This window comes from Oncorhynchus tshawytscha, unplaced genomic scaffold, assembly GCF_018296145.1.
Source record: "Oncorhynchus tshawytscha isolate Ot180627B unplaced genomic scaffold, Otsh_v2.0 Un_contig_540_pilon_pilon, whole genome shotgun sequence".
NCBI lineage: Eukaryota > Metazoa > Chordata > Actinopteri > Salmoniformes > Salmonidae > Oncorhynchus > Oncorhynchus tshawytscha.
Window position 1 is genome coordinate 44372 of NW_024609641.1, and position 13212 is coordinate 57583.

The window sequence follows — 13212 nt, forward strand, 5'->3', positions numbered from 1 at the left end:
CACACAATACCCCACAGTGAATTTTTAAATTTTTTTTTTTTTTTTACAAATGAATAGCTTACATGTCCTGAGTCAATAAGTATTCAACCTCTTTGTTATTGGCCAGCCAAAATAAGTTCAGGAGTAAAAACTGTCCTTAATAAGTCACATAAGTTTAATAGAATCACTCTGTGTGCAATAATGGTGTTTATCATGCTTTTTGAATGACTACTTACTCTCTGTACCTAGGGCTGTGCGATATATCAAATTCCAAATCTTTTTTATATTTTTTAAGAGCTTGTTTTTCATGTTGCCTTTTTTGGTCTTGTCTCCTTTGCTCCTTCTGTGCCCGTGTCCCATTTACACCAGAGGTTAGTATATAATAGTGGTATACCGAAACTTCTGTACTTTTTCCACACTAAAAAAAGTGTGCCCAGCCTTTCATTCTAATAGTAATATATCATGTTGTTGACCTTCACCAGATGCCTTTCATTCTAATAGTAATATATCATGTTGTTGACCTTCACCAGATGCCCAGCCTTTCATTCTAATAGTAATATATCATGTTGTTGACCTTCACCAGATGCCTTTCATTCTAATAGTAATATATCATGTTGTTGACTTTCACCAGATGCCTTTCATTCTAATAGTAATATATTTAGTAATATATCATAGTCACCAATATCTAATAGTAATATCATGTTGTTGACCTTCACCAGATGCCTTTCATTCTAATAGTAATATATCATGTTGTTGACCTTCACCAGATGCCTTTCATTCTAATAGTAATATATCATGTTGTTGACCTTCACCAGATGCCTTTCATTCTAATAGTAATATATCATGTTGTTGACCTTCACCAGATGCCTTTCATTCTAATAGTAATATATCATGTTGTTGACCTTCACCAGATGCCCAGCCTTTCATTCTAATAGTAATATATCATGTTGTTGACCTTCACCAGATGCCTTTCATTCTAATAGTAATATATCATGTTGTTGACCTTCACCAGATGCCTTTCATTCTAATAGTAATATATCATGTTGTTGACCTTCATGCCTTTCATTCTAATAGATGACCTTCACCAGATGCCTTTCATTCTAATAGTAATATATCATGTTGTTGACCTTCACCAGATGCCTTTCATTCTAATAGTAATATATCATGTTGTTGCCTTTCATTCTAATAGTAATATATCATGTTGTTGACCTTCATGACCTTCAGCCTTTCCAGATGCCCAGCCTTTCATTCTAATAGTAATATATCATGTTGTTGACCTTCACCAGATGCCCAGCCTTTCATTCTAATAGTAATATATCATGTTGTTGACCTTCACCAGATGCCCAGCCTTTCATTCTAATAGTAATATATCATGTTGTTGACCTTCACCAGATGCCTTTCATTCTAATAGTAATATATCATGTTGTTGTTGCCTTTCATTCTAATAGTAATATATCCTTCACCAGATGCCCAGCCTTTCATTCTAATAGTAATATATCATGTTGTTGACCTTCACCAGATGCCTTTCATTCTAATAGTAATATATCATGTTGTTGACCTTCACCAGATGACCTTTCATTCTAATAGTAATATATCATGTTGTTGACCAGATGCCCAGCCTTTCATTCTAATAGTAATATATCATGTTGTTGACCTTCACCAGATGCCCCTTTCATTCTAATATGTTGTTGTAATATATCATGTTGTTGACCTTCACCAGATGCCCAGCCTTTCATTCTAATAGTAATATATCATGTTGTTGACCTTCACCAGATGCCCAGCCTTTCATTCTAATAGTAATATATCATGTTGTTGACCTTCACAGTAATATATCAGATCACCAGATGCCCAGCCTTTCATTCTAATAGTAATACATCCTTTAATATATTCTAATAGTTAATATATCAAAGAGAAATATGAGGCTGAAATTAACAAGAAGACTGTAATTGCAAAGACAGATTGTAATTTATACCATACATATTTACAACACTAATTTCACTTGAATTATGTTGTTGACCTTCACCAGATGCCCAGTGCTGTCTGAGATATCATTGAAAATAAAAATTTGTTTCTTCAAAGGGAACAATTCAGGGTTGACTTGCCCCTGAACTAGTTAAATAAATTTGTAAAATAAAAAAAAATAAATAAAATGTACTGATTGGTTTCATACAACCCCTCTCAATTCTGCAGTAGACTCCTATGGGGTCAAATTCACGCCATGTGTATTGAATTCAAAATGAAATAAATCGTGAAAATGAAAAATAAAGTTGCGAATGTAAACATATTTAAAAAATTAAGAAAAAAAAGAATATAAAAAGACATCAAAAGCAAAACACAAAAACTTGTAAGAAATAATTAAGGCGAGAGCAAAACTCAATGACAAATGATTCAAATCCAAATTTGAAATCGAATGCAGAAATCGTTTTCAGTTCAACTTTCCCAGCAACCAATCCTATTGAATACATTTTGCCTACGCTTTTGCCTGCATGTACTAACTGGGTTACGCTGTTCGTGTCTTTGCTTTCACTGCCAGTCTTTCGGAATGCGAGTTTTGGCATTATTTTTCCATTAAGGGCGGGGTTTTTAGTGGGAGGCGTGAACAATGTGTCTTCATTGGTCCGCTAGTGAGTGAGGGTTCGTCTGGTGTTGCTACTCTGATTGGTTGGAGATGAGCCAATCGTTGATTACTTTGTTTTGTACAGCACCCCTCATTTAGATGTCACCATAATCGACTTCAATGACGGCAGTCTCAGACTGAAGTCTGTAGCGACCGACAGAACAGTGGAATAATTCAGTATGAGCCGACAGGCCACTCTGTCGCTAATCTTTCCTAAGAGAAAGTGACATATTTTTTGTTTGGTGCGGCGATAGAGAGCTGCATGAACTAGGGCTTAAATGCTCATGCGGATGTGCTGTAAAATAAAATCTAATTGTATTGGCCACATACACATATTTAGCAGATATTATTGCGGGTGTAGAATTAAGAAAGCTATAAATATTAGGATGAGCAATGTCAGAGTGAATATAGTAGAATACAGTATATACATATGAAGTGAGTACAACAATATGTAAACATTATTAAAGTGACTAGTTTCCCTTTTTTTTTTAAAGTGCCCAGTGATTCCATGTCTATGTACATAGGCCGGCAGCCTCTAATGTGCAGGGTTGAGTAACCGAGCGGTAACCAGCTCAGTGATAGTTAAAAAACAGTCTGATTGCCTTGAGATAGAAGGTGTTTTTCAGTCTCTTGGTCCAAGCTTTGTAGATGTCTCGTCATTGGTAATCAGGCCTACTACTGTTGTGTCTTATATAATATTTAAATTCTCTCTTTACAAAATCTGCACTAATCCATCAACACACGCGTCTCTGTATGTTTACATAAAATATTACACTTCAATGAAACAAATGTTTGCCGCCCCAAAATAAAATAAATACAACTGCGTTACCCACTCCAGCCAGCAGATGGCGATATGCAGATTTCAGGCGATACCGCTTGTGTGACGTCTAATGTAGTGGACGGAACACTTTATAACCAGTCAAACATTTGGTCGGCAACCTGCGTAGCCAACATTGCCGAAAACATCAGTCACTGTGTTTTAAACATACGTCTGCCGTGTCTATTTGTTGGCCCATTTAATGTAACGTTAATATTTACGTTGTTTGTCAGGTAGCTGGCTAAGTTAGCTTTGCACGAGGCTAATCGCTAATGCTAAGTAGCTAGCGAGCTAACATCCCCGACCATGAGTTCACTAAGCTACTCCACTCCTGCTGAAGAAGAGGAGGTCTGCTGGACGGAGAAAGAAGAAGAGGCTGTCACAGTTAAACAAGAAGTAGAGGATGAGGCTGTTACAGTGAAAGAAGAAGTAGAGGATGAGGCTGTTACAATGAATGAAGAAGAGAAAGAAGTTACTGTGACAGAGAAAGAAGCTTCCAGAGTGAAAGTGGAGGAGGAAGGAGTTTTCGGAGTGAAGCTGGTGGGGAAGATTACTGGCACGTTGGAAGAGGAGGAAGAGGAGACGGGAGGTCTGAGTAACACCAGTAAGTAGTGTCTTAAATATGGGGGCACAAACTCTTCAGTCCTTGAAGATTGCTAGGTCACATGCTTGAAGACGAGGTATTGAAATTGTAAAGTTACTAATATTTATATATAAACGTGTAAGTGCTTTTTGGGGAAACCATAGGGTGAACAATCCTATAGGAAAACCTACCCTGTGAACGATCCTAAGTTGGTTTTAGGTTTCTCGGTCACATTGTGAATGAGCTTTTGAAATTAAGTGATTTGTTAAAAATATATATATTTTAATAGAGTGTCCAACATGCCTTTCAATCCCGAAATGACAAAATAGCTAAAACTTTTGAAAACCTTTATTGATGTGGTAAACACTTAGAGACGCATTACCTTACCAACATGGAGACATGAATGGGCTTTAGTGATGTGGTAAACACTTAGAGACCCATTACCTTACCAACATAGTTTGCTGACTCATAATGTCTGTCTCCTATTACTTCCATATGAAGCTATGGGCCTCTCTTTACCAAAACACACATTTCTCATTACCGCATCAGGTAATTTTCAGCGTGTCCGCGTGTGGCAACCTCTTCAGTACCTGCGAACTGTGGCGAGGATATCGGTCTGTGATATTGCAAAGTGTTTCACCAGTGGGAGTCATCGGGTCAGTTGCTGGACTGACGCCATTAGTGTCATTGTAAGGGTTGACAGTCCCCCAAACGGAAGGTGTAGCGGAAGTGTAGTGTTTGCACGACTGCAAGGAGGAGGGCAGTCAACTACCATATTACAGGACTGCAAGGAGAGGGCAGTTAATCTCAACTACCATACATTACAGGACTGCAAGGAGGAGGGCAGTTCATCTCAACTACCGTATTACAGGACTGCAAGGAGGAGGGCAGTTCATCTCAACTACCGTATTACAGGACTGCAAGGAGGAGGGCAGTTCATCTCAACTACCGTATTACAGGACTGCAAGGAGGAGGGCAGTTCATCTCAGGACTGCAAGGAGGAGGGCAGTTCATGCAAGGAGGAGGGCAGTTCATCTCAACTACCGTATTACAGGACTGCAAGGAGGAGGGCAGTTCATCTCAACTACCGTATTACAGGACTGCAAGGAGGAGGGAAGTTGCTCATTCACAGAGACAGCTGGCTCGAAACGACTAGGACAAGAATATTCAATCAGGTTGGCTGATGGAATGTTGGCTGATGGAATATCGTAATATCTCCATATCTGCCCCAAGAGGTTTCTAAACGTCTTTTTCCCAAGGGGTGCTTTTGACAGATTCCCCTCGTGAATGACTGCGTTGCAGCTAGCGTTAGGGGAGACAGTGTGGTCGGTGGAGGAGGCACTGTAGCCTGTGACCATACCTGGTTGGTTTTCCAATCCATCAATGGGAGTAACCGATCCATCAAGTCTGCTCCAAGTAGCAGGGGTACCCGTTTCGAGGCTGGTAACATACACAGGGTGAACGAGCGATACGTCCCTGAAGTGTAGTTTCAGCATGACTCTCAATGTGAGAGGTGAGGTAGTCTGAGTGACCCCTCGAAGTGTAGTGTCGCATCGGTCCACTTTTAACCAACGTTTAGCTTCAAAGCTCTTTTGAGATCATCAAACAATGTTTGAGGGATGAGTGATATCGTCGCGCCTGAATCAATTAGCGCATGACAAGTTAAGCAGTCCTCCAGGACTGTTTCCAGGTATGGCCGTTTAGATTCGTGATTAGTGGACATATTCCCCACAAAGTGGAGGGGTCGTTCGCACAGACGTGATGTGTCATTTCTGTTCAAGGTGGAAGCAGATCGACTTTTCAGATTTTGAGTGGGCTTGGCTTTAACAAAGTGTTTGACCTTTTTCTTCGCATCCTTTGTATCAGAGTCTATAGACAAAGCCCGTGGGCTTGTTTCTTGATCAAGCGGGCCCTGGATAGGGTCTCGAATGAGAGCGGGAGAAATTTAAATTTTAACGTCCTTGCTATGGGTGTTAATTCCTGCGGACCTGGTGTCCGGTAATTCCCCGTCTAGTCCTTGTGACTTATCTTTTACCCTTTTCTCAAATGTTTCTCTCTTTAGTTCTTCACGTAATGGAACCTCTGGAGAACATTGGTCTACGTTTTGATCATCCTCCACCCCTTTGTTACCCTTGTGCTCTGACACTTTGTGTGGGTTGGGGGCAGGAACGTAGAGAACAGGTTGATTATAGCGGTAGTCGTTTTGATGGCGACGTACTTAACAGGCATGTCGACCGCGGTGGTTATTGGATTTGTGGTGGAAACCGTTGTCATCTCTCAACGCTCCAATACCTGATAATCCTCTGACTGGAGTGAGTGCTCCTGGTCAAACTTCAAAACCCAGTGGTCAGGGCTCTTAGCGTTGCGAGGTTTTGATGCCTCAAAAGCTGTGCTTGCAAGCTCTCTGAGTTGTAAGATAGGCAAGCCAACGTGGGCTGCAGGGCCCAAGTAGGTAATGAAGGTGGGTACATATTCGACAGAAACATTTGTTTTAATGGTAACCGGTCTTCCATGCCTGTTTCAGTGAGTAGGCCAAAGTAAGCTGAACGAAGACTAAGATAGTACGCTTGTGGGTGTTCGTTCCGAGCTTGTTTGACCGTGTTCGCCAGTGAGCTATCATGTTTGCGAGTCGCAGAACCACTGAATTCAAATTTCAAAGCTGTGGCAAGTTTAGCGTAGTCATTTAGCACGCGTTGCTGTTGCAGGCGAATTAACCTTGTCACGTGTCTATTCGACGTTCTCTTCAACAGGTAAACCCTGTCAGAACCCGTAGCGTTCGGGTAGCCACCCAACGCGTCCTCTACGTCAGCTAGGAACGTCTCAGTATCGTTTGGCTGACCTGGAACGGGGTCAAAGGTGGGGAAATTCTTGATGAGTTTGTCAAGGTATTCCGCGTCAAGCAGGTGGAGAGGGTTGGCCTCATCCTGTGGGAAAAGTGGGGCCGAAAGGCCAAGAGGAGAAGCCGAGCTTTGCTTTGTTGGCCAAGATACGCCATATTACTCAGTGCCGAATGGCCAAGAGTAGAAGACTGAGGGACACATGATGGAGGAAAAGTCTGAAACCTATTGTCTTCACTCCTGTGAGTACCGGGCTCCGGTTGCTTGGACGCTGTAGAGCGTGACCATTCTGGACTTCCTCCAGATGGTACCTAAGGGTGGTATTCTGCTGCATTGCAGAGTCCACTTGAGCACTTAGAGTACTGATTTTGGACACGTGAGTGTCGCACTTGCTCCTTTCGTTCTCAAACGTATCCGTCATGGTTTGCAGATAGAGGTCTTGAGTACGGAGCGAGAGATTCAGTGAAGAGATTTCCTCCGCCTACTTAGAAATCAATATTTCCATCTTCATCACCTGAGTTCTCTCATCATTCATATTTCCATCTTCATCACCTGAGTTCTCATCATTCATATTTCCATCTTCATCACCTGAATTCTCATCATTCATATTTCCATCTTCATCACCTGAGTTCTCTCATCATTCATTTGGTCAGCGACTTCAATGAGTTCTGCTAATTTGTCATCCAACTTTGTCCTTGTGTTCATTAACTGATGGTCTTTGGTCTGCAGCGTTTTGAGGAGAACCGTGTTCCTCTGGGTAACGTTCAACAAAACTGCCTGCATGTTATCAAGTAGAGCTCCTGTTTGTAGATAACTCAACAGATTTATCGAGTTTGGAGTGGACTACATCGTATTTAGTTTTGGCTAAATCGAGTTGTTCCTGGAGACAACGATTTTGTTGAAGAGTTTGTGCTCGTTCATCGTCATAGGTATTTGCAATTACTTTTAATTGCTATGATTTCAAACGCAGTTCCTCGTCTAGCAGAATGTTTTCAATTCCTGCTTTTGTCAATAGTAGCTCAGTTCTCTCCACCTGTGCCCTCATGTTAGCCATGTCTCTCCACCTGTGCCCTCGTGTTAGCCATGTCTCTCCACCTGTGCCCTAGCAGAATGTGTTAGCCATGTCTCTCCACCTGTGCCCCTGTGCCATGTCCTCCACCTGTGTGTTAGCCATGTCTCTCCACCTGTGCCCTCGTGTTAGCCATGTCTCTCCACCTGTGCCCTCGTGTTAGCCATGTCTCTCCACCTGTGCCCTCGTGTTAGCCATGTCTCTCCACCTGTGCCCTCGTGTTAGCCATGTCTCTCCACCTCCACCTGTGCCCTCGTGTTAGCCATGTCTCTCCACCTGTGCCCTCATGTTAGCCATGTCTCTCCACCTGTGCCCTCATGTTACCTGTGCCATGTCTCTCCACCTGTGCCCTCATGTTAGCCATGTCTCGCACGTGCTTCAGCTGTTTACTGTGGTATTGGACCGATGCCAACCTTTAATGGCGATACAGATGTGTTAAAGTGGAGAGAACCGTCACAAAGCCTGTGTTTGATGGTTGATTTCTGAGAGCGTTCGCAATTTCGGCTGTTTTTTCACTAATGGCATAATTACGGTTGGTATCGCTGCTAACCCAAAGTTTGGGTTCGGAATTCATTGGAAGCTGCAAAGACAAGTTTAATCTATTTATAGATGTTGACAAACCATCAGTACCGTACCAGTAATGTGGAAGTTTGACGTGAATGAATTTGCAAAAGCAAATTGAATGAATTAATCAATGCTAATGATTAATCCTACCTGGGTATTAAACTTGAATTAACCTGAGAGGTTGCTTCATCCAGGTTTAATATGAGAAGTTTAAAAGTGTCTCATTTGATTGGAAGAACATTAAGGTATGTTCAACAATTTAACTTATTAAATTGACTGAGACTATAATCCATACAATCTCCATTGATTGGATATCATAAGTGTAAACAGTAGCTCTAATGTTGGGAACATTCACCACTATGGTACACTTCTCCCTGAAGGCCGAAGCCACTTGGGATTCCAGATGGGGCGGGGCTTCTGTCAGTACTGGATTACTGAATGAGTTTTGCAAAAATCACATTTTACTGATTGATCAATTTAATGATAAATCAGACCTATATAGGCTATTTGGGAATTAATCTTTAATTAACCTGAGAAGTTGCTTCATCTAGTTTAGTTTGGAAAAAGTTTACAATGTCTTATTTAGAAAACTCATCAATTTGGATATTATTTAAAAGATCCATTTGAGGATGTAAATCTGGCCATTTCACTTATTAGTTCAATTGAATAAGACATTGATATCCGTCTGGATATCATAAGTAATGACTTGAGTGTGACCTGAATAATTATTCTAAGGAAAGTACTGGCACACACTTCAGCCGTCACTGATTGCACACACTGAAATCAAGCGGAAGCACCCGGGCGGGACTTCCGTTCCGCAAGGCGGAGGAATTACAATGTGGCAAAAGAAAACATAATGGCTGTTTACCCTTTGTTAGCTTAGAATCTTGTGCAGGCTAATCCTACTTTATGCATGAAACATGCACAACATAGGATTCCCTTAGCAAGGGAAAGGTTTTACTCATAACATTATGTTCAAACCCTTTTCGGCGTTATTTTGACAATGTTTCAATCGGAACACGCGGCAAACGACGAACTGCACCGTGGTCTACTCGCGAGGAAACACGAGAGAGACAGAGATAATTATCGCTGGTCAAGCTAATATCTCCTGGATTTCAATCGGCTGGCTCTTTGTCCTTTGCCCGAGAAAATTAATAATGACCGAGCCTACACACGTCTGAAACGCGCGAGGCAGAAATAGCCCTGAATTTGGCCAAACACTCTTATTTTTCAGATTTCTATAATTATCTTTCTCGGCCCTCATACAGAAATGTATTCGCTTATGGTACCCACTGACTACGTCAGAACACAACATGGAGGCGGGGAATCCTCAGCACACACACACCCAATTATGCTTGTCTACCACTCCAAAAAATGTGTATAATAAACTTGGTATATTATGTAATCTGCTTTTCAAATGTATATAGGCTGAATCAAAATGAAAGCGTCATTCCATTTTAGATTCCTCGCACGGGAGCTCCAATAATTTTATGTTTCAGAGTTTTCGGATCATCGAACAATGTTAAATTCTTGGAAGCAGAGTATACTCTTGGCTAACAAGTTGAATCAGCAATACAAAATTGGGTTTAATTATTTATTTACTAAATACCTAACTAATCACACAGAATTACATATACACAGAATGAATCATACCTTGATTACAAATGATGTCATAAAGGAAAACGTCCCTAGCGGACGGAGCAGATATGACAGCTGGTTATACAAAGAACGGGGGTTGGGTTTGAGTGAAAGAGCGGGAAGACTGAGAGACAAAGGGAGAAGCTGTGCTATCGTAAATACAATATCCTATGCCTTCTAAATTACCACCCATTTGGAAAAGAAAAATGCGATTAAATATTAACTCTGAGCTGCGCTTCCATAGGTTGGTGGTAGATGGAAGGCCGTGTTGCCCAACAGACTCCTTTGTCCTTTGAAGAGTGTCTCTGGTGGTGAACGGGAAACGTTGTAGTGTCGTCGTTAGGTGGTAGACGGGATACTCTGTCTGTCCTTTCCAAGCCCATGTTTTTAGCTGCTGTTGCTAACTCAACGTCTAGGATGTCTCACTTCTGTAGTGAATAAGAGTTCGAAGTTCACCATTCACAACCAAAGCTAAGCCAACCTCACGCTGAGGTTGGCTTAGTTCTGTAGTTGACATGTTAGTCCTTTTTAATGTATGGACCGTCGTCCTCACATCCATAATCTAAATATCAAATCATTTCTACTAGACTAGAAAAGGAGGATAATGGACCGAACAAAACCCAATTATGCTGAAATACAAATAAATACCTGTAAAACCTAATATTTGTCCAGTCGCTGTTTGATAGGGACACAGTATAAACTATTCAACAGATCACGATTTGCCTGGGATGTTATTAATTCGTCTAGGTGGGTCAAAAGAAAATAACAACTGAACCCCGGTGCACAGACACAGCCCATTAAACCACACAGGAAGATAGTTTTATCACATGGAGGTTTCATATCAGGGCTCTGTTTTAGTATTGAACTAAATCGTTTGTTTGTCTTTTAGCAGGAGAGCGACCAGACTCTCACTCTGGCAGCGAGAGTGGCAGCGAGAGTCCTTCAGGGGAACCAGGCCCAGAGACGTCCAAATCGGCGAGACAACACCACTGCTCCCAGTGTGGAAAGAGTTTTATCCGATCACAACAACTGAAATCACACAAGCGAACACACACAGGAGAAAAGCCTTACCAGTGCTCCCAGTGTGGGAAGAGTTTTATCCGATCACAACACCTGAAATCACACAAGCGAACACACACAGGAGAAAAGCCTTACAAGTGTTCCCAGTGTGGGAAGTGTTTTACTCGGTTAGATTACCTGAAAAGTCATAAGCAAATACACTCTGGAGAGAAGTCTTACTCCTGTTCCCATTGTGGAAAAAGTATTAGGTGGTTAGGGACCCTGAAATCGCATGAGCGAATACACACACAAAAAAAACTCCAATGTTCCTCGTGTGGAAAGCGGTTTACCCAGTTAGAAGCCCTGATTGTGCATGACAGGACACACACGGGCGGGGATAAGACCTACCACTGCTCCCAGTGTGGAAAGAGATTTAATTGGTTAAGGCAGCTGAATAAGCATGAAAGAATACACACACAGGAGGAGAAGACATACCACTGCTCTCAGTGTGGAAAGACATTTTCCCAGTTAGAGGACCTGAAATCACATGAGAAAATAGAGAGGCTGTGTTCTGACTTGAGTTTTTAACTGATCATTTGTGTTTTTGTTTAATCTTTATGAAATCCATTTGTATATATGAAAGCAGAATAAGGTTCCTGCTGTTGTTGTTTCATTTAGAGACCTGATCGTGTCTAATATCAGGTGTCTGTTGGGTTTTTGATGATGGGCTTCGTTGGATTTGATACAAGTATAAACCCTCTGTTGTTCATCATATGCTTTTCATATTGCATAATGTACATAAATATACAAGTACTTTGCCTTTCACAAGCCTTTGTGTTTATTATGGATCCCCGCTACTCTTCCTGGAGTCCTGCAAAACTAAGGCAGTTCTACATTTTTAAAACATTACAATACATTCATAACAGATTTCACAACATATTAAGTGTGTGCCCTCAGGCCCCTACTCCACTACCACATATCTAGAACACATTAAGTGTGTTCCTCAGGCCTCTACTCTACTACCACATATCTACAACATATTAAGTGTGTGCCCTCAGGCCCCTACTCTACTACCACATATCTACAACATATTAAGTGTGTTCCCTCAGGCCTCTACTCTACTACCACATATCTACAACATATTAAGTGTGTGCCCTCAGGCCCCTACTCTACTACCACATATCTACAACATATTAAGTGTGTTCCCTCAGGCCTCTACTACCACTATCTACAACATATTAAGTGTGTGCCCTATCTACTAACATATCTACAACATATTAAGTGTGTGCCCTCAGGCCCCTACTCTACTACCACATATCTACAACATATTAAGTGTGTGCCCTCAGGCCCCTACTCTACTACCACATATCTACAACATATTAAGTGTGTGCCCTCAGGCCCCTACTCTGCTACCACATATCTACAACACATTAAGTGTGTTCCCTCAGGCCCCTACTCTACTACCAACAACACATTAAGTGTGTTCCCTCAGGCCCCTACTCTACTACCACATATCTAGTGTGTGCCCTCAGGCCCCTACTCTACTACCACATATCTACAACACATTAAGTGTGTTCCCTCAGGCCCCTACTCTACTACCACATATCTACAACATATTAAGTGTGTTCCCTCAGGCCCCTACTCTACTACCACATATCTACAACATATTAAGTGTGTTCCCTCAGGCCCCTACTCTACTACCACATATCTACAACATATTAAGTGTGTTCCCTCAGGTCTGTCATATCTACAACACAGTGTGTCCTCAGGCCCCTACTCTACTACCACATATCTACAACATATTAAGTGTGTTCCCTCAGGCCTCTACTCTACTACCACATATCTACGGCTAGTGACAGTGACTAAGTTCAGGGCAGGGTATTGGGTGGTAGCCGGCTAGTGACAGTGACTAAGTTCAGGGCAGGGTATTGGGTGGTAGCCGGCTAGTGACAGTGACTAAGTTCAGGGCAGGGTATGCCGAACAATCATCAAAAGTACAAGCTCCGTCCAAACGCTACGCCACGCCCACATAATATTAGTTTGTTCTGGGTGCTACATTTAGACGTCACCACAATGTTTAAATGATCTGATTGGTCTAATCTTTCCTAG

General features: G+C 41.7%; 1 protein-coding gene across 2 annotated transcripts; it reads left to right on the forward strand.

The window, feature by feature from the left end:
* The first annotated feature begins 3435 nt into the window (after window positions 1-3435).
* On the forward strand, window positions 3436-11928 carry LOC121845359 (gastrula zinc finger protein XlCGF17.1-like). Of its 2 annotated transcripts, none has more exons than XM_042316565.1 (2): window positions 3436-4017; window positions 10997-11928. In XM_042316565.1, exons 1-2 carry the CDS (start codon window positions 3720-3722, stop codon window positions 11689-11691), a joined length of 993 nt encoding a protein of 330 aa, XP_042172499.1. In that variant the 5' UTR covers window positions 3436-3719; the 3' UTR covers window positions 11692-11928. The 2 variants fall into 2 exon arrangements, with proteins under 2 accessions (XP_042172499.1, XP_042172498.1); XM_042316564.1 differs by having other exon boundaries at window positions 3441-4017; window positions 10994-11928.
* The last annotated feature ends 1284 nt before the right edge of the window (window positions 11929-13212 follow it).